The sequence below is a fragment of the Trichechus manatus genome, unplaced genomic scaffold, assembly GCF_000243295.1.
Source record: "Trichechus manatus latirostris isolate Lorelei unplaced genomic scaffold, TriManLat1.0 scaffold00001, whole genome shotgun sequence".
Taxonomy (NCBI): Eukaryota; Metazoa; Chordata; class Mammalia; order Sirenia; family Trichechidae; genus Trichechus; species Trichechus manatus.
The window spans coordinates 24,354,444-24,376,628 of record NW_004443937.1 but is presented as its reverse complement, the minus strand read 5'-3'; the positions used below and the strand labels follow the sequence as shown (position 1 = coordinate 24,376,628).

Here is a 22,185-nt window from a genome sequence, read left to right as displayed (position 1 = left end):
ATGAGATTTTTCTAGAAATAATGTCCAGAGACCAATTTCTCATTGATAGTGGACTTCTTTTCACCTGCCCAGGATCCAAATCCCCTTCCTCTGTAAAAGTCTCCGAGTTTGTCATGGAGAGCTGCCCCTCTTGCACTGGCTACAGTCTTGGTGGGTCTATTGGGGAAGGTATCTGACCTTCCCTTGGCCAAGAAAAAGGGCAGTGGCCCCAGTTTCACCAATCAGACCCTTTCCCTGGAGGAGGAATCTCGAACCAAGTGCTCCAATCTCCGAGGTGAGGTTGGAGCAGATCTAATCTGACAGTGGTACTCAGGAGAGTGTCTGTTAGCTCCTGCTGCTGAAACCCTCAGGCTGCCCAGCCCAAGGCCTCTCTGAGACTAGTTCTTCAGCCCTTCCTCTGAGTCAGCCAGCTTCCCCACAGCCTTCCAATATGTTCCCTTTCTCCTCTGGGTTAGCCAGAGGTAGACTCTCTTGCTTGTAACCACAGAATCCTGACTAATACATAAGGACTCTCCAAATCTTCATTGACTGATAACATCTCCAAGGTGCAAATGGTTAAGCACTTGGCTGCTCACTGAAAGGTTGGCAGTTCCAACCCACCCAGTGGCTCTATGAGAGAAAGACCTGGTGATCTGCATTTGTAAAGAGTACAGCCAAGAAAACTCTATGGGGCAGTTCTACTCTGCATACATGGTGTCACTATGAGATGAAATTGACTTGAGGGCACCTAGCAACAACAACATGCTAATTCCGGGTCAGCTCGATCCAGTCACAAAGCAGATCGTTTAAAGACCTATACTAAGCAGGACTTTGTTCATCTGTTCATATTATAATGTGAATACTTTAAAGTAATAACATCAAGTTGCTGGAAAAGCTTCCTCAAATTCTCTTTGGCTTCCCACTAGTCCCTAACAGTGTAGTTTTATTTGATGATGGAGTTATAAATTAAGCAGAAAATTCTATTCTTATCAGAAAAGAGCTTTAAATCCAGGTTACACTTAAAAGAGCTGAGCTTTTAGGCAGAAGCTCAAGCTGCAGACAAATTAGTAACTAAGAATAAAACCAAGAGCAAGGAATTCAGTGTTTTTAGAGCTCTTTTTTATCTTCATGTTTTAAATTAAAAAAATAAAAAATAAGGCTAAGGGGATGAACAAATCACATAGGATGATACATGCGACAGGACCGTGAACTTTGTGAAGTGCTGTCAAACGTAAGGCAGTAATCCTCCTGTCTTCACCTTAGCGTGCCAACTCACCTGCGCCAGGGACAAGGGCCTTCCGGAAGGCTTCCTTCAGGGAGCTGTGCCCATGTAAGAGTCTGTGGCTGGGAGAGATGGCCACGTGGGAAGTGCCGTAAATGGCCTCCGGGGTGGCTGTGTAGGCCGTCAGCTTTTCTGCTGTGACTTGCCCATCAACCTGGCAGGAGGAAAGTGGAGTCACTTCATCTCTCACTGCCTCCTCTGGGACGTGTTGCTCCCCAGCCACATCCCCTTTCCCTTCCCCGTTCATTCCCAAACACCAGGGATAACTTCTGACCCCAGGCCTTCTGACCACCTGGCAAGGGCAGAGACGGGCGGGAGAGAGAACAGAACTGGAAAAGCTTCTCTCAGGGGCCCTCCTCTCCCCAGTGTCCACCATCAGGTGCGGCAGCCCCACACTGAAGGCCGTCAAAGTCTGTTTAGAAAGATGCCTCTCCAGTTTTCCTGGCTCCTTAGTTCATAAATCAAAAATATTCCTCAATATTATATTGTTTCTGTCCTGACAAAGGAGCTATACTTCCCTCAAGGATTCAAGACTGTACTAAAACACAGAGACCTCTACTTTTCTAACCAGAAATACAGTGGTTGAGGCTACTTTCATTTTAAAGAGAGAAAGAAAGGACAGAAGCTTGAGCTGAGCTCATAACTGAGAGTGCCTCCAAAAACTCAATGCTGTCAAGTCAAATCCAACTCACAGCAACCCTGTAAGGCAGAGTAAAACTGAGTGGCTGGTGGATTTGAATGGCTGACCTTTCGGTTAACAGCCAATCTCTTAACTACTGCACCACCGGGGCTCCTGAGTGTGCCTCAGGCTGGTTAAAATGCGTTTTAAGAAGAGGCACACATGTGGCATCAACTGAGTGTCAATTGTTTGCCTGACAGAGAGGACACAGAGATGAAAGGCATTCCTTCCTTCATGCATTTGTTCGCCACTTATATAGAGTGCAAATGATGTGAAGACACTCAGGGCTTAGAACTAAAGGACAGTCCAAAACTGTGATCTGAGTGCTAATGAGATGCCACCTATGGGGCCAGGCTTGGGGCCACACACACAAACCCACATGGCCTTGCCCTGCAGGACTGAGAATGTTCTCTCCCGCAAGACAGCATGTTGCCACATCTCATTTTCAGGTGGGTCCAGGGATGGAGACAAAAACATTTTCATAATAAAATGTGAGGTAGGGGAGAGAGTATAGAAGACATTCCATGTACAACAGCCAAGTGGCTCAGAGACTTACATTCTTCACTCTGGTTGGGAAGCAAAAGCCTCTGACATGGGGATGAAACCCAGTCTAATGAACGTGCCCCCAAAAGAGATGGCCCTGCCTAAGTTTGAACAACAGTCAGGGCTGCACAGGATTTCAGAACCCTCACTGCCCTCTCAGAAAAGTGTTAAGAGGAAAAGTTCAGTCTAGGATTTGCTTTTCAAAGGTTTTCAAATTACACACTCCCTTATGGTGGGCTTCCCACATTTGTAGTCAGAGTGAGCTGGATCACTTTTGTGAGGAGATGGCACAGGGAATTTCGAGCTCAGTGACAAGCAACAGCTGCTCTGTAGACACCAGGTACACCTAAAGAGCACCTGGGTTATAGGTGGGAAAGAGTCTAAAAACGCAGGTTGACTTTCTGTCTTGGAAGCTGCTTCCTTCTAATGGTTTTGACTGGGACTAAGATGAGGAAAGGGTCTGGACTACTTAAAACATCTAGTTAAGAAACAGTAATAGAAAAACCCTCTAGTCAGTAGAGGCAAAGAGAAGAGTTTTAGAGGCACCTTCCAGAGTAGGTGGGCCTTGAGTAGTGACCTTCCTTTGAACCTCAGGTAACCACACAATCATTAATAGCTGTAAGTCTGTCTAGTTTTGAAATTCTGTTACAGTTAGCCTCTGCTCCCTTAGCTTTTCACCTGTTTTGTGACATGGGCTCCTTTGAGAATACAATGAGCGCTATGAGCCCTCAGGAAAATGCCCACACAAACATTTTGGACATAATTTCAGAGAATTCAGGGACCTCCCAGAAGACCAAATACCCTATATATCTGCACTGTCCAATATGGTGGCCAGTAGCAAGATGTGGCTATAGAATACTTAAAATGTGGCTAGTGGTATGTTTTAAGTATAAAATAAACAGCAGATCTCAAAGGATTTGTACTACAACAAGAATCTAAAGTATCTCCTTAATAATATTCTATATTGATCATATCTTGAAACGATAATATTTTGGAAATATTGTGTTAACTAAAATGTTATTAAAATTAATTTTACCAGTTTCTTTGAACTTTTTAAAAATTTGGCTACTAGAAAGTTTAAAATTATATATGTGGCTCACAATATCTTTCTATTGGACAGCGCTGTTGTAGAGTCCCAAATTGCTGGTCTTTTCAGTGAGTTCCAAAAATGTAAAAGGAGATTTCTGAGCATTAGTTGCGGGAGATGCTATTTATTACTTGATCACCTTTAATGTGAAGTCCAGATGGCAGCCTACACAGTCCCCGATCCAGTGGGCCTGCATGTCTTTTACTCCGTACCACTCCGGAAGGTCGGCCAAGGAGTCCTGCATGGCCTGTGGGAATGCAAGAACAGAGAGGTAGAAGCACAGAGCATACTTGCAAGGCGTTAGGTAAATGATCTGGGACTTGCTAAGGCAGGAGAGGGGACAGTAGTGGTTCGCTGGTAGAATCCTCGCCAATGCACCTCAAGCACAGCCACCACCACGTGTCAGTGGGGACTTGCATGTTGCTATGACGCTGAACGAGTTTCAGCAAAGCTTCCAGGCTAAGACAAACTAGGGAGAAAAGCCTGGCTATCTACTTCTGAAAATCAGTCAATGAAAACCCTGTGGCTCACAATAAGGGTCCCATTCCCAGCCAATCATGGGGATGGCGCATAACCAGGTAACATTTCCGCCACTGTGCATGGGGTCACCATGAGTCAGGGGCCAACCTGATTGTAGCTAACAACAACAGCAATGAGGTAGAACAAGTGGAAACACTAAAGGAAGTTCAGGACTTAGCCTTCTTCTCATTCACAGGCCAATCAGAGGAGTCCAGTGAATGTTGAAAACAGATGTACTCATCATGACTCAATGCAGTGAGACAGGTTTGACCAATTTCTCTCTCCTGAATGAGTCAAGGTTTCACAGAAGTGAGAAAATTAGCAGGGAAAGATTATAATTAACATCTTTGGTGAATGTGTTTAGCACTCTCTTCCCCACATTCCGGGAACTAAAGGAAAAAAGTTCAAACTTATGAATTTTGAAACTCTAAGAGAGGCCATTCATGGACATTCACAACTCAACTACATTATGTATAGAACACTATAAACTGCATCTTTGCATGTAAAAATAAAAACCAGCATGGGGAAACTATCACATTAACTTGCGTAAACACTTGCTGTTAGAAACACATTTATTTTCATCGTTATTTGTCTACTCTTAAGCATAACTTCCTACCAAAGGGAGGCCTCTCTGCAAATTATTCTCTGTGGCCTCGAGCACATGTCGGCCCTTACCATCTGATGATGAGACACAGTCCTTCAATAGATGGACTTAAAAGCAAACCACATATTTGTAATGTGAAGATTCCAATTTTAAATACCTCTGTATTATGATGAATACCAGCAACATAATGATGCTTTGTTTGGCTAGTGCTTTGTAATTCATAAAGTGCTTTCACACACATCTTCTTCTAATGCACTGTGGTAAGGTGGCTCGTTTTCAGATGAATGAACTTACGCTGAGAGGAGTTATATGGCCCCGGCAAGGTCGCAGGACCAGATAAGCTGGGACTAGAACCCAGATTTACCAACAGGTTCTTCCTGCTAGCAGCACAGAGAGTCTTCCCCTATCATGTGACCTGCAGAGCAATAAACAACACAGGGCATTTGCTACACCTGTCATCATCTATCCACCCACCTATTCATCCATCCATCATCATCTATTTGAGGAACTCAGGAAGCTTCAATATCCAGAAATTTTTTAAAAGGCAGAAATTGTGTCTAATGGACATGATCAAGCTGATGAGCAATCTAGTCAGTCATTTGTTTATTCCACCAGAATGCATTCACCACTCACCCCTCCATACCAGGCCCTCAGCTAGGCACTTGTGTGTGTTGGCGCGGGGTGGGGGGGAGGGTGCCACAGTTCCTAACATGAAGTTCAAATAATGCACAAGTGAAGTTTGTTGCTGTTAGTGGGGTCAACAACACCAACTAAAATTCAGTGCCCAATGCTGTTAGCATCAGAGGAGATGAAGGCAGAGATGAGCCTAGAAAACAAAAACCAGTGGGAAGGTAGAGAAGAAAAGGGGCAGAGTGAAGAATAGAGAGAGATAAAAAAGAGCTGGGTGGCCAGACCACAGAGACGGAGAAGGAAAGTTGCGGGCAGTGGGAGCGTGAGTAAAGAAAAGCTCCAAATAGGAAAAGGAAGGAAAAAGCGGGGGGAATTGAAAGCAGAACTAAGGCAGACAGGTAATGGAGAAATGGTGCAGGTGAGAATAGAGGGAATGGAAACTGAGGAAGGAGTGAAGTCCATCATGTGTGGTGCCCAGCAGCTAAAGGGCAATGTTTGACCACCGTAGGGTGCAATGAACAGCTGCTGAAATGGAAAACACTGGGCTTACTGTCTGATCAATAACTGTGGAGCTTCGTGCCTCATTGCTGTCAATCTTGAGTGACAAGCAAAGGAAAGAGGGAACGGAGTTACCCTAACATTAAAATAGAAATCAGACATACGTGTACCAACTAGAAAAAGGAGAACATTGGAAAGCCTCAGTGATGAGTTCAAGTTGTCCTTTGAATATAACGTAACATCAAGGCTCAGTAAAGGTAGTTCCCTTTCTGTTCTGATACCAACTAAATAGGATTCCTGGGTGGCACAAACGGTTAGGTGCCCAACTACTACCCAAAAGGTTGGTGGTTCAAACTCACCCAGAGGTGCCTCGGAAGACAGGCCTGGCAATCTGCTTCCAAAAGGTCACAGCCTTGAAAACCCTATGGAGCAGTGCCACTCTGCACACATGAGCTCGCCATGACTCAGCACTGACTTGACAGCAACTAACAACAACAAGGAACCCACTAGATATGACAAATTCAGCACAATCCTCAATGCAAGGACCCAACTGCCCAGTTTGTGTTTTATTTACAGCATCAGTTTCGATGAAATGATCCTAGGGTTCTTCTGTTTCTGGACTGTACTCATTAAAGATGAAAATGCTTTTTCTGAGAAAATATAATCAACTAGAGGCCATTGGTATTTTACAATATACCTGGTCATCTGGAAGGAGCCCTGGTGGTGAAGTGGTTAAGCATTTGGCTGCTAACCAAAGAGTCGGCAGTTCAAATCCACCAGCCGCTCCTTAGGAACCCTATGGGGCAGTTCCACTCTGTCCTATAGGGTCGCTGTGAGTCGGAATGGACCCAATGGCACAAAACAACAACAACAACAGAAGCCGCTGGTGTTTTACAATCCACCTGCTCATCTGGACAGGGAGACGAGTGAAAACCAAACTCATGATGACAAAGGTTCAGAAGAATTTAAGGTAGGTTTTGATCTGTGCTTAAATTATTTTATGACATTGATGAAACTATATTCTATTATGTATGCTTGCCAAATCTCCCAGGGTAGGATCAAGGGAATCTAGAGTTGCTGGGTTTAAGTAAAATAAGGAGCAGATCAATAAGTGCTAATGCCATAAATATACTCCAACTTCTTCATAGGAAATATAAAATATTTTCTGGTTACAAAGAGAGTTGTCCAAAGGACCATTATGCCTCTGTATTTGCCTGTGTGAAAAATGACTGCTGAGAAGGGGGTGGGGGGTGGGGGAGAGAAGTCCTCCTTCAGGCTCCTGACTGTTCCTATGCTTCAACTGAAGTAAAGTTATTTGCACTGCAGTTTCTCAAAACACCAAGCCTGCCTCAGGGCCTTGGTAAATGCTATGTCCTTGCCTTGATCCACTGTTTCCTCACCTTCTATATCGCAGTTCCTGAGTCTCGGCCTAAATGTCACCACCTGAGAGAGGCCTGCCCTGACCACCCAGTCTAAAGCCGGTCCCCTTATTACTCTTGCATTTGAGGGTTTCTCCACGCTCTTATCCACATCTGTAACTGTTCGTGTCTCCTTTGGTTTGGTTGTTTACTTCCTCTGGGTTGTAGGCTCCGTGAAGGCAAGAACCAAGCTCAGGTTTGTCTACCACTGTATACTAAGCGGAGCCCTGCTGGCACAGTGGTTAAGAGCTCGACTTGGTTAGCAGTTCAAATTCACCAGCTGCTCCCTGGAAACCCTGTGGGGCAGTTCTATTCTGTCCTACAGGGTCACTATGAGTCGGCATGGACTTGATGGCAATGGCGGTAGACTAAGCACCATCTAGAGTTCCTGGTACACAATAGGCACTTAATAAATATCTTTGAAAAAATGAGAAAAAAAAAAAAAAGAATAAATGAGAAACGAACCTCCTGCCAAGGTAACGCAGAGAAAAACCCTTTGCGCTCCCTCTTTTCCCTGCTGAAAGAGCAAACCTGCGTTTAACAACGTGAAACAGCCAACAGTCTGGTTTCAATAGACCTTCTCAGTGGCCACACTGCTGACAGTGGGAGGAAGTCCCCGCCCTCGGGAGCATAAAGCCAGGGGGAGCCTAGCTCTTCGGGGGAGCCTTTGAGGGCCTTTCAGCTTCACTGGCACCCCTTTCTTCCCCTCACTCAGGGATCTCAAGAGGCCTCAACCCCACAATGGTAAGTCTGCAAACTTTCCACTTTAAAAGAAAGTCACAAAAGACCAAAACAAAATAAAAAAAAACAAACAAAAAAAAAAAAAAAACAGCTGATGCCTGATGTCTTAGTTTCTTAGTGCTGCTATAACAGAAGTACAAGTAGGTAGCTTTAAAGAACATTTATTTTCTCACAGTTCAGAAGGCTAGAAGTCTGAAAATGTTTAGGACACACCCTATACTGATACAGCCTCAATAACATAACAAAGAAAACTCCATTTCCAGATGGGATTATATCCACAGGTATAGGGGTCAGGATGCCAACACATATTTTTTGGGGGGACACAATTCAATCCATAACACCCGATTCAATTTTAAATGTGACCTTTGGAGTATTTAAAAAACACTCATGATGATAGCCTTAAGGCAGTATAAAATCTTAACCCATCAACAAAAACTTAAATTACATTCCACATGCAGTTTAAATGCATCTAGTTGGACACTAATTCTTTAGAAGCTTACCACATATAGAAAAGGGTGCATGTGAACACTCAGCTAACTGGAACATGAATTGATTGAAAGAGCCTGTTCCCTAACTCTTTCAGATAAACAACAGTTTGCATTTTCCCTCCCTGGCTGACATAAACAGAACGTAAACTTGCAGAGCTATATATTCACATAATGATTGAAGAACTGCCCAAAGACAAGTATCAGCAAGCATGAAGGAGTTTCTGTTACTGACAGCACAGACTTGCAAAGCTGAATAACTAATTTTAGTATGACCCAGAGGTTAATGGGAGTTCTGAGATGCAGTCTTTGTAATATTGTCCTAAAGATGCACACGAGATAAAAGAGAATTCAGTAGGTAGAAATTGCAACATACAGTTCATCTAAAATGAGGCTTTCCCAGAAGTAAGTTCTTTCCAAGAAACCAGCTGCTTTAGAAAATAAGAAAATGACATGTAGTTTCTCAATTATAAGTGGATCATGCACCAAAGTTTCCATGTACCTGTCAACTTCAATCATAAAATGGCCACTAAGCTCCTACAGAGAAGCCACTGTATTTGGTGTTATAAAAGGTGCCAGGAGCCAGAGCACACAGGAACATGTCGAATCGTACCACAAGCATTCAATCAGCAAAGCCCAGGAAACCCTGCAGGCCAAACAGACCCAGCTCTTCAACAGACAAATTGTAAAGAAAAGAAAGGGTTTGGTTTTTTGGTTTGCCTTGATATCGTTATAACAAAAGTAGAAAATCTTTACTATATTTATTAAGTATAAAAAGCCAAAACCAAACCCAATGCTGTTGAGTTGGTTGCAACTCATAGCGACCCTATAGGACAGAATAGAACTGTCCCAAAGGGTTTCCAAAGTTGTAATCTTTATAGAAGCAGACTGCCACATCTTTCTCCTGTGGAGTGGCTGGTGGGTTCAAACCACCAACCTTTCAGTTAGCAGCTCAGCGCTTAATATAAATTATTATAATAATTAATAAATAATACATTAATCAACTACTAACTAATCCATTTTCTGATAAAATTATACTTTCTATTGCTTTTCAATTTTTAGAGTAATTCAACCTGTTGCCATTGAGTCGATTCTGACTCCAAGAGATCCTACAGGACAGAGCAGAACTGCCCCATAGGGTTTCCAACGAGCGGCTGATAGATTCGAACTGCTGGCTTTTTGATTTATAGCCATAGCTCTTAACCATGATGCCACCAGTGCCCTTAGAGTAATTTAGGGACTCTTAAATGTCAACAAGTCCTCAACTAGAACATTATGAACTCTAAAAATCCCCACAGCTTTTCCTTTCCAATGACCAAAGGGATTCCACGTAGCTTCCAAGTAAATCCACATGTGGTCTTGTGAGCCTAATACTCCACAGCACGTTTTCTCCTTTTAAAACGGGCAATTCAGAGCTTGACATAACTAATGCCACGATGAACCTATAAGCTTTTTCTGCTGCCTTCTCCTTTCCACAAACCCTTGTTAATGAATTTGTTTTGCTCTGTCTGGCCACCTGTGACTCACAAAACCCCACATGGAGATTACAGCCCAGATGTCTGGTCTGTAAATCTTTAGCCTGATAGTAAGAGATGTCCGGCATGTATCTTTTTAGCCTGATAAGGAGTCTCCTGTAATTACTTTGTAATGAATAACTCCTTCAGCCATGCCATCTGTGGGCTACAAAGATTCTAACCTTTGTAAAAATCATATATAAGCTTTAATGAAAACATGCCTTTTGGGACTCCATAGAGACAGCCTGCATTGCTATCGGATTCCCCATTGATGACCACCTCCTAAATAAACTTTCTCTTTCTGACTTGGAGTACATTTCATTGGCTCGACTGCTCCAGGGCATAGACCCTCATTGGGCAACACTCTCATTGGTTCTGATGTCTTTCCAAACTAAAACCCCCATTATATGATTTGAAGATTAGCTGCATCTCCCCCTTTGTCCTTCCATGTCACAGAAAATTCCAAGTTGACTAGGTCCAATTCTGACAGCACTATACATCCCCCTCCACTCCCAGCATTGCTAAGCCGCTAGTGTATAGGCCCTCTCACTGTGCCTTATCTTCTAGATTGAATTGTCAAGATTGTAAGACTTCTTGCAGAAGTGCTTTGCTTAAAATATTCAGGTCTTGAAGAGGACAAAAGATTCAAATAGAATGAAATGTGAAAGTTCTTATATGCTAATTCTGGAAAAGTACTTGCTTAAAATCTACCCAAATCTATGAATATTTTTAAAAACCAAAAAAATTCTAAAAATAAACCAAATGAAATCAACATCTCGATAACTCAGCAAGCCCTTTTCAGTTCCCAATTTACAATAAACACATTACTCATGGCTGTGTTTTGATGAACAGGGCTGTACAGAGCACTTGGACTAACAGCTAACAAGCTCTCCTTCCCTAGGCTGGCCCCGACCAAGTTTCCACCAGAACAACAAGAGCAGTGTGGTGAGCGTTTATACAGGTAATCCCCAACTTACAATGTACAATGAACCGCACTTACGACTGTCAATGTATTTGGAACATTGCATCTTCCTGGGAGGAAGTTATGGGAAAAGCATGCAGGGGATATGGAAAATATTGCTGAGTTATGTGAACACGCTCCAAGCATTTGATCATAATATGATGGAAGAGATCAGTGGGAAAATCATCCATATGGCATAAACACTGAATTTAAAACTTGACATCGCCAATATGGAACAGCTCATAGACCACGAAGAAGGGGAATTGACAGATCAGGACTTAACGGATTTTGAAGAGGAAAGAAATGCTACAGAAGAACAAACAATGAGGAAGAGGAAGGAGAGAAGTTGTCAAAAAATTCTGCAGTGAAAGGATTAGCTGGAGTTTTTTGTAAACTAAATCAGGGGCTACAGCTGCTTGAAATCATGGGCCCAAAAGCTGATTGTTTTGCTAAAGCTGAGAGGCAGATTTGGGAAGCAGGGAGATGTTACTGTAAAATATATGAAGAAAAAAAGAAAAGGACCATATAGACAACTCTCACTAATTTTCTGACTACAAAAGCTATCCTCATTTCCAAGGATAATCCAGATGATCCATAACCTTCCACAAGTGCAGTTATTATACAACTGGCAAAATGTGAACACTGTCCAGCTCTTCTTCATCATCAGAGTAAATTTTTATGATTTGTGTATTTTTTATGTATGTATGTATTAAAATATATCTGTAAGTTTCCAACCCCCAAAGAGAAATAAAGATTTAATTTATAAAGATACTGATAATAAAAGGCAACAATAATGAAAAATAAATAAATAAATAAATAAATAATAAGGTATTCAACTTATGTCAGAACTGACTGACGCTGGAGTTGTCAGAATGGAATCATGCGGTAAGTCAGAGACTACCTGTAGTGCTACATTTGTCCAATCTAAAGGCTGTTTTCCTGTCTTTGTTCACTCAGGGTTTTTGTTGATATTATATTCTTCCTAGTTTTTTTTTTTTTTTTTTTTTTGTTGTTTGTTTGTTTTTTGTGTTGAAATTATCATAATAGTAGATGGTGTTCATTTCATTTCATGCCCTTACATTTGGCAAACAAATAGTTGGCAGTGGCCCCCTTCTTCACCCTGGCCAACCTCGTTTTGTAGAAATCTTATTGGCTTACAGAATCCAGAAAACCTGGGGAAACAGCAGGTTTTCAATTTCTTTTTTTTAAAAAAAAAAAACCAACCCTGTCATAAAGTTAATTCCGACTCACAGTGACCCTATAGGACAGAGTAGAACTGCCCCCTAGGGTTTCCAAGAAGCAGCTGGTGGATTCAAACTGCTGACCTTTTGATTAGCAGCCGTAGCTCTTAATCACTGCACCAGTAGGGCTCCATAAAAGAGCTATGAAATCCATTTTCAAATAACATTTGAAGGAACCCAATATGTAAGAGTTGAAAGCCAAACTATTCTAGGAGACACCTTGCTCTCTCCTCTGGTACTCCCCATGAACTCCCAAGGCTCAGGTACAACTAGAAAACCATTAATTTATTTAACCACCTCATTTATTAAACGAAAAATGTGATTCTGAGGGGTCACGTGATTCTCCTAAGCTTACCCAACCAGTTAGTAGCACACCCAAGATAATGAATAATCCAGGTCTTCTGATTGTTTTAGGACTACAGTGCTTAGTTTTCAGATCTCTATGCAAACTGAACAAAAGACAACTTTTCCAGATGCAGAAAATAGAAATTAATCATATGAATGGGCTCCTCATCCAAATTTTATACCCCATGCAGTGTGCTAATCAGACTTCATGCCTTACCTGAAAGACAAAGAATTACTTCAACAACAACAAAAAAAAAAAATCAAAGAATTACTGTATTTGATACTCATCTGAACCCAAATTGCACAGTTTCCCTGTAGTTATTATTTAGCATATATAGAAGTACCATGGTTCACAAAGGGGCCTTATAATCATTTTTGCTAGGATAGACTGAAGAGAATGCCACTGTTGCTCCAAATGTATACCATCTGAATGAAGACACTTTAAGGAGACATTGAAACAAAAATGTACATTAATGAGTCTGAATATGAGCCAGTGTTTAAGAACATGAACCAGCAGGAGACAGGCTGAAGCAAACATCTATTCTAAAAGGCCAACAGAAAAGGCTTGTCTTAGGCTGGGTTCTCTAGAGGAGCAAAACCAGTGTATATATATATGGAGATGTATTTATTTCAAGGAAATGGCTCACGCCGTTGTGAAAACTGGCAAGTCCCATATCCATGGGTCAGGGGTCAGGCTGGAGGCTTCTCCTGACTCACGTGGTTGCAGGGGCTGATGAACGCAAAACCGGCAGGTCAGATGGCAGGCTGCTGGCTCACGTCCCAAGAGCCAGAGGTCAGAGGATGACAGGTTGGATGCAGGATCCAGAGAGGGTGAGCTTTGCCAGAACATCTATATATACTGGATGCAGACCATGCCTGCAAGGAAACTCCCCTTTCAACTGACTGGCTGCTCACAGCAGATCACAAAATGGAGGATGATTATATAATATCTGTCAAACCACTGAGAATCCTAGCCTAACCAAGTTGACACATAACCTTAACCATCACAAGGCTTTAGTAATACAAAATATCATCAAGAGTAAGAAAGAGAAAGATTAAAACTAAAAAGCTGGGGATAAAAAGAGGATTAAATAGAACATGCTGTTGTTGTTAGGTGCTATGTACAACCGAATGAAACACCGCTCAATCCTGCGCCATCCTCACAATCATTGCTATGCCTGAGCCCACTGTTGCAGCCACTGTGTCAGTCCATCTCGTTGAGGGTCTTCCTCTTTCGTGCTGATCCTCTAAATAGAACATGGCTAATCAGAATCTCTCTTCAAAGAAGCAGAAATAATGCCAAAAACGAGTCCATATTTCCTAAGAGTTGACAGTGCCTGACCTAAAGCGTTAAGAACAAGGTGCAATATGATCCCAAATTCTAGAAGTAAGTTTGAAAAACATGATACATTTTAGGAGATCTGGATGAAAAGGTTTAGGCAAACTAGGAAGTACAGACCTTTTAGAACAAGTGGATTTATTAGTTACTAAGGGGAGAGTTGAGAAAACGGAACCTTGAGAGCTGGACACAGATTTGGGACAGAGTAGAAGAGACAAGATTTAATTAAAATGGATACCTTTTTTTAAAAAAAATTAACACTTAAGCTACTTTTGAATCAGTGTGACTTGATTAGCAATTATTTTAAAATCATAATTAGTATTTATTTTTCCAAAGCTTATTCTTGCTTCCAAGACTTCGTTATTCTTTTCTTTGAATCATCTCAATGCAATCACTTCAAAGATGCAGTGCATATTTGAGTTCTAATAAGGGAAAATCAATTCTGAAGGCAGCAAGATGTTTAAAAATCTAGATGTCCCTTCTAGAATAGTCTAGAGGAATAAACTTTCTCTTCACACCCTAGACTCTCCCTCCTGCTTTAACTTTTGGCATGAAGTTATACATGAAGATTTATATATTAAAACAAAACAAAACAAAACAAAAAACCCCACCTCACTTGGCATGATGTTTACTTTGTTTGAATTTAGACAGGGTATGATATAGTAAAGCTTCCCTAAGATAGCCATACTCTAACCTCTCTCTCTGATGTGGTGTGTCTAGCGAGATCCATTATTGTGGCATCTCAATGTAAAACATTTATTTACAAATACAGTTGTGCTACCCAGTAGTCTCAAGTCTAGTGGCGGTGCTATTAGCCCTGAAGGGAAATGCTCACTCTAAGCATGGCATCCTGCTAATGACGTGTGACTCGCCAACAAGGTGTGGATTTATGGGACTACATCAGTGTCATGGATGGACAACTTGGCTGGGGCATGATTCCCAGTATTGTATGATTCTCTACCATTTTGTCATTTGATGTGATTTCCCTATGTGTTGTAAATCCTATCACTATAATGTTAATGAGATGGATTAGCAACAGTTATATTGATGAGATCTACAAGATTAGATAGTGTCTTAAGCCAATCTCTTTTGAGATATAAAAGAGAAAAGCGAACAGAGACGGGGGACCTCATACCACCAAGAAAGCAGTGCCGGGAGCAGAGAGCATCCTTTGGACCTGAGGTTCCTGTGTGGAGAAGCTCCTAGACCAGGGGAAGATTGATAACAAGAACCTTACTCCAGAGCTGACAGAGAGAGAAAGCCTTCCCCTGGAGCTGGCACTCTGAATTCGGCCTTCTAGCCTCATAGACTGTGAGGGAATAAATTTCTCTTTGTTGAAGCCATCCACTTGTGGTATATCTGTTACAGCAGCACTAGATAAGTAAGATAAGCAGCAAGAGGAAAAGAGGCACCAACCAGCCCACACATACTCCAGCCAGGTCGTATCTCTGAGTCACATGAAAGAGAGGGACAAACCCAGGGCTATAAAATAGCTTCCAATTAAGGAAGCCTTACATGTGTAAGCACAGTCACTGATGCTGGAAAGAAGGAAGCCCATTCTGGTATGACCATTAGGGAATGTTCTGGGGACTGCACTGCATGGCCGTATGTGTATGCTCTGTGGAAAAGTACCTGCTAAAGGAAGCTGTGACGCTATGGTGCCAGCCAATCTGAGCTAAGCACTCCAGAAACCACACTTGCCAATCTTGTTTTTTTTTTTTTCTTCTGGCTCAGGTAATCCTACCTTTTTAGCAGCAGAACAGTTCTAATTCCACTAACTTCCAAGAGATGGTGGGTGACTATATGTTCTGAACTTTCACCACCGCCCTCCTAAGAATGCAGATGACTGAGGCTGAACTCTCCCAGAGCCAGAGCCTCCTCTCCGATGCGGCTGTGTCTGCTTCCCAGAGGCCACCTCACTGCCCCTGGGTCCACAGGACAAGAAAGGCCAGTCACTGTACCCCATGGGAGAGGGAGGGAGTAATTACATAGCTACAACAGGAAAATACTACTCACCCCCATCTGCAGCACTAGGCTACCTTTGCCTTAAAAGGTGGTTTTGTTCAGGCAAGGTTTTGTTCCCTTTGTTGAAAATGGAGACTTGGGGCATGACCTAACAGCTTTTACTGGTCTAATCATAAAAAATATAATGGTAACTGCAATCCCGGGGGGACATCCTGCTCAAATACCTTCAAGCTGGAAACCTGCCTATAAATTAAAAACTTGCAAAAAGGTAAGATAATCCCTTTGCAAGGCATTCAGGTCTAAAGAAGATGTGTACATAGATGAGGGCATACCCATGCTATCATGCTGGGATTTTTTTATGAATATAAAAATGATAATAGTCATTATGGAAAAATTTGAAAGGCCAGAATAGGATGAAGAAAAAAAATAATTATCCACAATCAATTTAACCACCCAGGGAGATCATCATTACCGTTTTGTTCTATATCCTTTCATCCTACTTATATCCCACATTCCACTGATTCTAAGATGCCCAAATTTTCCATAAACTCTGAAACTGGGATGTGTCTTAAATCGATTGACAGCATTTTCTTTCTTACTGGAGCATAAAATTTAAAATCAATGATGTGATAGAATTGATAAAATGTAGTATGACTGTGTGTACGTGTATACACATTTTTAACATAGTTTTAAGATCATGCTGTTAATCTACTTTTTAAACTACCAGAATTCTCAACTTATTACAGCTCTAGAAAAGCTTGAATCTCCATTTTGAGCAAATCTGACACTCGAAGTAGAGTCAGCCATCCTGAAATAGTAAGCAAAATGTATAGAGAAATGAGAAGATACTATGGGAAATTGTCCCTTTCTATAACAGAACACTTATTTTGAAAAAACAAAACGACAACAAAAAAACCTAATATAATATCAATATGTATGTATCTATTAATGACTGTTTGCTTCCTTAATATCAGCAGTGGCCACTAGCTCAGTCTCCTGTTGGCCAAGCAGCTGGATTCAGAAGGCCCCGGCGGCGTAAGGGCAGGGCACTGGAGGAGCAGCAGCATAAGGACAGAAAACATGAAGCAGCTCTAGCTTGGAGAGGCCAACAAGCCAATTCCAGCAACAGCAAACCAGAAAAACTCTCATCATGACACCTTCCATTACCCTGCATTATTATCTATGACATTTCCCGTATCTAATGCCATTTCCTCACTTGCTAACGCCCTGCCTTCCCTCAATACATGCGGAAGGTTCTCTATCTGCATGCGCTTCTCAGAAATTGCTGGGGAACTAGCCCTCGGGAGCAGGTGGAAAGACTGCAGGACTGGGACGGAGGCGACCCAAGTGTGTATCTTGGCTCTTTCCTGGGCCTCGGGTGTCTCAGTTATACCATGAGACATGGCTGGGTCAGTGATTTTTAAGGAGGGTGTGTGCACACGCCCAGGGACAGCAATGAGCTCCCTGGGGAGGAGTGAGGAGGGGCGCACTGTGCTGCTTAAGGTACAGCAACACTTTATTCCTTATTTTCATTTGTTTTTAAATATCTTATTGATTTCGTAATTTCAACAGCAGTAAAGGCAGGCATGAAGGGGTTATTTTTGTTTGCTTCCTTTTATGTTTTTCAAATCAAGGCAGGGATTAAAAAGCATGGGGGACGCTGAGATAACTGTTCTCTCAAGTTCCTTCTCGCTGTAAAATTCAAATGACTCCCTAAGCTAAAGAGCTTCACTGGTGACACTCCCCAGCCCACCTAGCATGCCCAGAGGCCCCTCAACAAGGTGCTAATAAATCGCTGTCCTCTGGTGGAGTCCAGTTTAACATCTTGAAAAGGGCCTTAAACCCCAAAAAGACCTGCCTGGGAGCTCAGAAGAGGTACTCAGGGTTTAACAGCAAGACACACCATTTAGGTTTGTCCTTATCTTTTTCCCAGTCAAATTTGAACTTCTTTACAATTTATTTCGTTGTCAGCATGTTAGGGGACCCTAGAGGCTGAAGACACCTAGATAATTAGTACTCCGTTGGTTATCAGGCCACATCGTCACCTCCCCCCCCACGTAGTCACTCACTTCCTCTAAGTTGTTTTGCAGACCCTCTGCAGAGCCCCGAATGGGTCCAGATCTAACCAGCTCAGAATGGTCAGACATGCACAGAACAGACAAAGATGACCGACAGAAGACCCCGGGCCGCCACGCGTGCTCAGTAATACAAGACAACTCATGTCAAGGAACCAAAATCACCAGATATACGTCATCGGCGGTAGATGAGCCCATTTCAAAAGCAAAGAGTCCATAGGCCACTTCCGGGCCAAGTCTTAGGTCCGTGTCGTAATAAATAATCAACAGACACTATGAATAGTTAAAACTTTCTGATCCTGCCCACCACCTTCCTCCACCCCATATGAATATGTATAAGTATAAAATGTGATTGCTCCCTCAAATCGAGGTACTCAATCTGAGGTCGATACCTCTGAGTTCCCGCTTACTACCCTGCAAAATAAACTCTTTTTTCCTCTCAAAACCAGCATCTGAGAGATTGGCTTCTTGCATGCTGGGCACGGACCTATTGGTCCGGTTTCAAACATACCATAAAAAGTATGTTATTAATTTCTCCCATTTTTCCTTTGCAGTCATTCTTTCCAACTTGCAAACAAAACATGGAAGTCTTCCTGTTTGCAGAGATGTGTGCCCACCTGGAGATGGCACTTCCTTCGGAAGCTCTCTTTCGTTCTCATGCTTCGGAGTGGTAAGGGCAGGCACGGCTTCTTCAGTTCCCTGACGGGGGAGGACAGTGGGGTGTGGGCAAGAACTCAGGGGTAAGGGAAACAAGGCAGCCATGGAGAGCTCACCTCACAGGAACCACACGCAGATGTGACTAGGCTTGGTGAGGGGCCTTCTGGAGGAGGGATAGAAAGGGGCAGCCACCCCACACTTAGGCAGAGGAAGCCTAACTACCTGTATCCTCTCTGGAGTGTGTCAACACCATCGGTTTCCTAATCCCAGAGCTAATCCCAGAGCCAGGGCCCAGCCTGCACCAATCCTGGCAACCTTCTCAGGCAGAGTTTCCCCTAAGGCCTGCTGAGACCAGCCAGCTGCCTCCTTCCAAAAGCCCCACCTTCACCCCCAGCTTGCTCCTTCAAGAGCAGCAGGGCTCCTGAGGTTATGTCAAGTCTCATCCACTCCAGGCAGCCTGGGAAGACATGCCGGAACTGCCAGCCTCAAGTCGCCTACTTTCCCATTGCTTCAGTCCCCCTCCCGCCCGTCTGCCCCAGGGCCGAATTTGCATTTCCACCCCAGACGTACTGAATCAGAATCTACATTTTAACAAGATCCCCAGGTATACATAAAAACCACCTGGGGATCTTGTTAAAATGTAGATTTTTCTCAGCAGGGATTCAAACCAGAACAAACCTCTTCAAAGCCCTGGTTTGCCCTCACCCCTACCCCCAGAGGACTTCCGAGGGTCTGGGGGATGGCTGCCCCTGTGACAACTGCCATCTCTGCTCCCTGGCACTGGCCAACAATCGCCTGTGGAGAGCTGAGAGGATAGGATGGAAGGCAGAGAAGAACAGAGTTTAACTTAGAATAGCTTAGGAGAGAGAAGATCCTGGAGAGGCAGGGAAAATAGAGAACAGAGGTAAGAGATATTATGTAAGAAGGAGCAGACGTTAACGATTAATCAGCTTTGTGAGACCGGGAGTCAAAACCGGATCCCGAGACCCAGAAGCAGAGTCTGCTGTTTCTAAAGGAAAAGAGAGCGAGGGCCTGGGGTGGGGGGACTCAGACAGGAAGACAGAGCGCTCTGAGAGTGCATGTGAGCACTGGCCTGAGAGCCTAAGGGTCCAGAGCCTTCACTGGCTCTGCCACCCCTATTACTCAGTGACCAGTACAATATTTTTTAAAAGGAATGAGGGATAACGTCACAGAGGGATGTGGTAGAGATGAATGTGGTAACAGCTTTAAAGCCATGGAGCTTTAAGGTAAAAACCCTTACATGAGATAAGCATTATCGTCATTAAAACCCCTCCCAGGCCTGTGTCCTTGGGTGTTTTATCCCGCCGACCTTGCAGAGCAGCTGAGAGCTTATTAGAACTTTTCTCACTTGCTCCTCTTGGTTCTCAGTCATTTTGCTTTCTCTGCCAACCTCTAATGTGTGTGCGTACCCGGCCCCCTACGAAGGCCAGTGTGTACACCCCGGGGGAAGGCACTGCGTCCTAGGATCTTTCCTGGGGGGCAGGGTGGGGTCAAGTCACCAAACCTCACTGATGGATCCCTTTGCAAAGCTTCCCAAGCAGCGCAAGGCCGACTTGGTTGCTGTTGCCAAGAAGCATTTGCGGGCACTACTTGTGAGCAGCCTCTGTTCTGGGGCTGAGAGAGGACATGGGAGTAGGGGCAAAAGTCTGGCTACAGACACGGTTTCCCCAGGATTGGAACAAGGGCACTCAAGGGTCCCCAGTCCAGAGTGCAGGTGACCAGGGGAGCCCAGGGCAGCATGATGCACGTGGAGACCAGGCCCGGCACCACTGCTCCTCTGTGGCTGCCTGGCTGCTCTTGCCTCCTCTCCACCACTCACCAAGCTCCTGTCACAAGCCTCACTTCCCTTCCCTCTCTGCCTCTCCTCCCAGCCCCATATTTTCACTCTTTGCAGGCAAAAAGGAGACCAATGCATTCTGGTAAAGGCACCTTTGCTGCTCCGGCAAGCTTGCAGGTGAAATGGGGCCGGGAAAGGGGCGGTGTGTGTGTGAAGGGGGCAGGGAGATGGGGGACTTATTACCTGCCATCCCCACTGCATTGTTGCCCATCTCCTCAGCAGTAGAAATCCTACTTGGAAATTCTTGGTTAACATAAAGTTTCCTGCATGTCTGGAAGACAACAAAGCACTCCCTTACGACATCCTGCGCTCCCTGTCCTCCGCCGCCAGCCACCTAAGACCACGGGGCAGACTTGAGGTCCTGTTCCTCGCCTCTCCTTGGACTCTGCACTCTCCTGCAGGGGGCAGTGATGCCACTGGCTGTGACTGCTCATGTCCATGACTGTCTCCCGCCCTGGCCTCCAAGCTCCTTAAGGGCAGGGACCTCAGCTTTTCTCATCTGTATTCCTAGCGCCCAACCCAGGGTTTGGCCAGGCACTCAGTGAACACTTGGGGATGGAATGAATGAATCCAGACCACCTGAGAAACAGTCTAGGCTGCTGGTTAAGAGCTCAAGCAACTGGATTTGAATCCCAGTGCTGTCACTTATTACCAGTGTGAGCCTCAGTTTCCTCATCAGTAAAATGGGGATGGAGCCCTGGTGGCGCAGTGGTTAACAGCTCGGCTGCTAACCAAAAAGGCCAGCAGTTCGAATCCACCAGTTGCTCCTTGGAAACCCTGTAGGGCAGTTCTACTCTGTCCTGTAGGGTCACTATGAGTCGGAATCAACTCGAGGGCAATGGTATAAAATGGGGCTAACAGCAGTACCCGCCCTCAAAGGATTAAGGGGAGGGTTAAATAAGACAGTGTAAAGAAAGGCCTCAGCACAGATCAGGTAGAAAATGGAAGATGAACACAGACTTTGTTCAAATTATAGCAGTTGCAAATGAGTCAGGTAATTCTGAAAAAGTTGGAAAATAGAGCTGCCAATCCGGTTGGGGAGACTGACGGTCATCAAGGATTGATTACAGTCCATCTCATCACTAAAGAGGAGCAATAGTGCCCCAGGGGCTAAGGACCTGCCAGGCAGCCCTGGGGGCTACAGGAGGCAGCACAGAAATCAAAACCACAGATCTATCAGAAATGTTCCAAGGGGAGGCCATCTCTCTGTTTGTCTCTCCTTCCAATTGTCACCCTGCTGTCAGGAACCAAGGCGTTCCATTAGGCTCTGCATCCCTTCTGCTTGGTCTATGTGACTCTCACATCCACCTCCTCCCCTTGCTCTCACCCCAGCAGTGCTGCCCGCGAGATACCACCCACACATCTCTGCCAAGACTAATTCACGTCTTCAGATACTCCTACGGCAAGTTTTCTTTTTCACAGAAAGAGTGGCTGAAATCACTTTTAACATTTAGCAAAACAAACAATCCTAGCAAGACTGGGTGTGGGGCAAGGGAGGGTAAAATTAAGTACATCACAGAACAGTCTTAATAAAGCATTTTCATATTTCAGGGTTCCCTGTAATTTTTACATCAGGCATCTGTCTTTAAAACTTGGAAGTTCAGTGAATGAAAGGAGAGCTTCTCCACAAAGACACGTTCACAAGCAGACCACCAGCTGTCCATCACAGAGGCAGCCCTGGGAGCTGCAAAACCAGGTGCAGATATTAAAACAAAGCTCTGAAGAGAACTGTGGCTGGCACAGCTTACTAGTCATCCCAGCATCC

The 22,185-nt window shown here is 43.9% G+C and overlaps 1 protein-coding gene across 1 annotated transcript in view; it reads right to left on the bottom strand.

Moving 5' to 3' along the window:
- LARS2 (leucyl-tRNA synthetase 2, mitochondrial) overlaps positions 1-22,185 on the bottom strand; it is a 187,033-nt gene that overhangs the window by 76,943 nt on the left and 87,905 nt on the right. Inside the window, exons 8-9 of the mRNA XM_004368452.2 lie at positions 3,710-3,817; positions 1,256-1,415 (exon numbers count right to left, since the gene is read on the bottom strand). Of these exons, the coding sequence (XP_004368509.1) occupies positions 1,256-1,415; positions 3,710-3,817 (268 nt within the window). The remainder of the gene's footprint in view (positions 1-1,255; positions 1,416-3,709; positions 3,818-22,185) is intronic.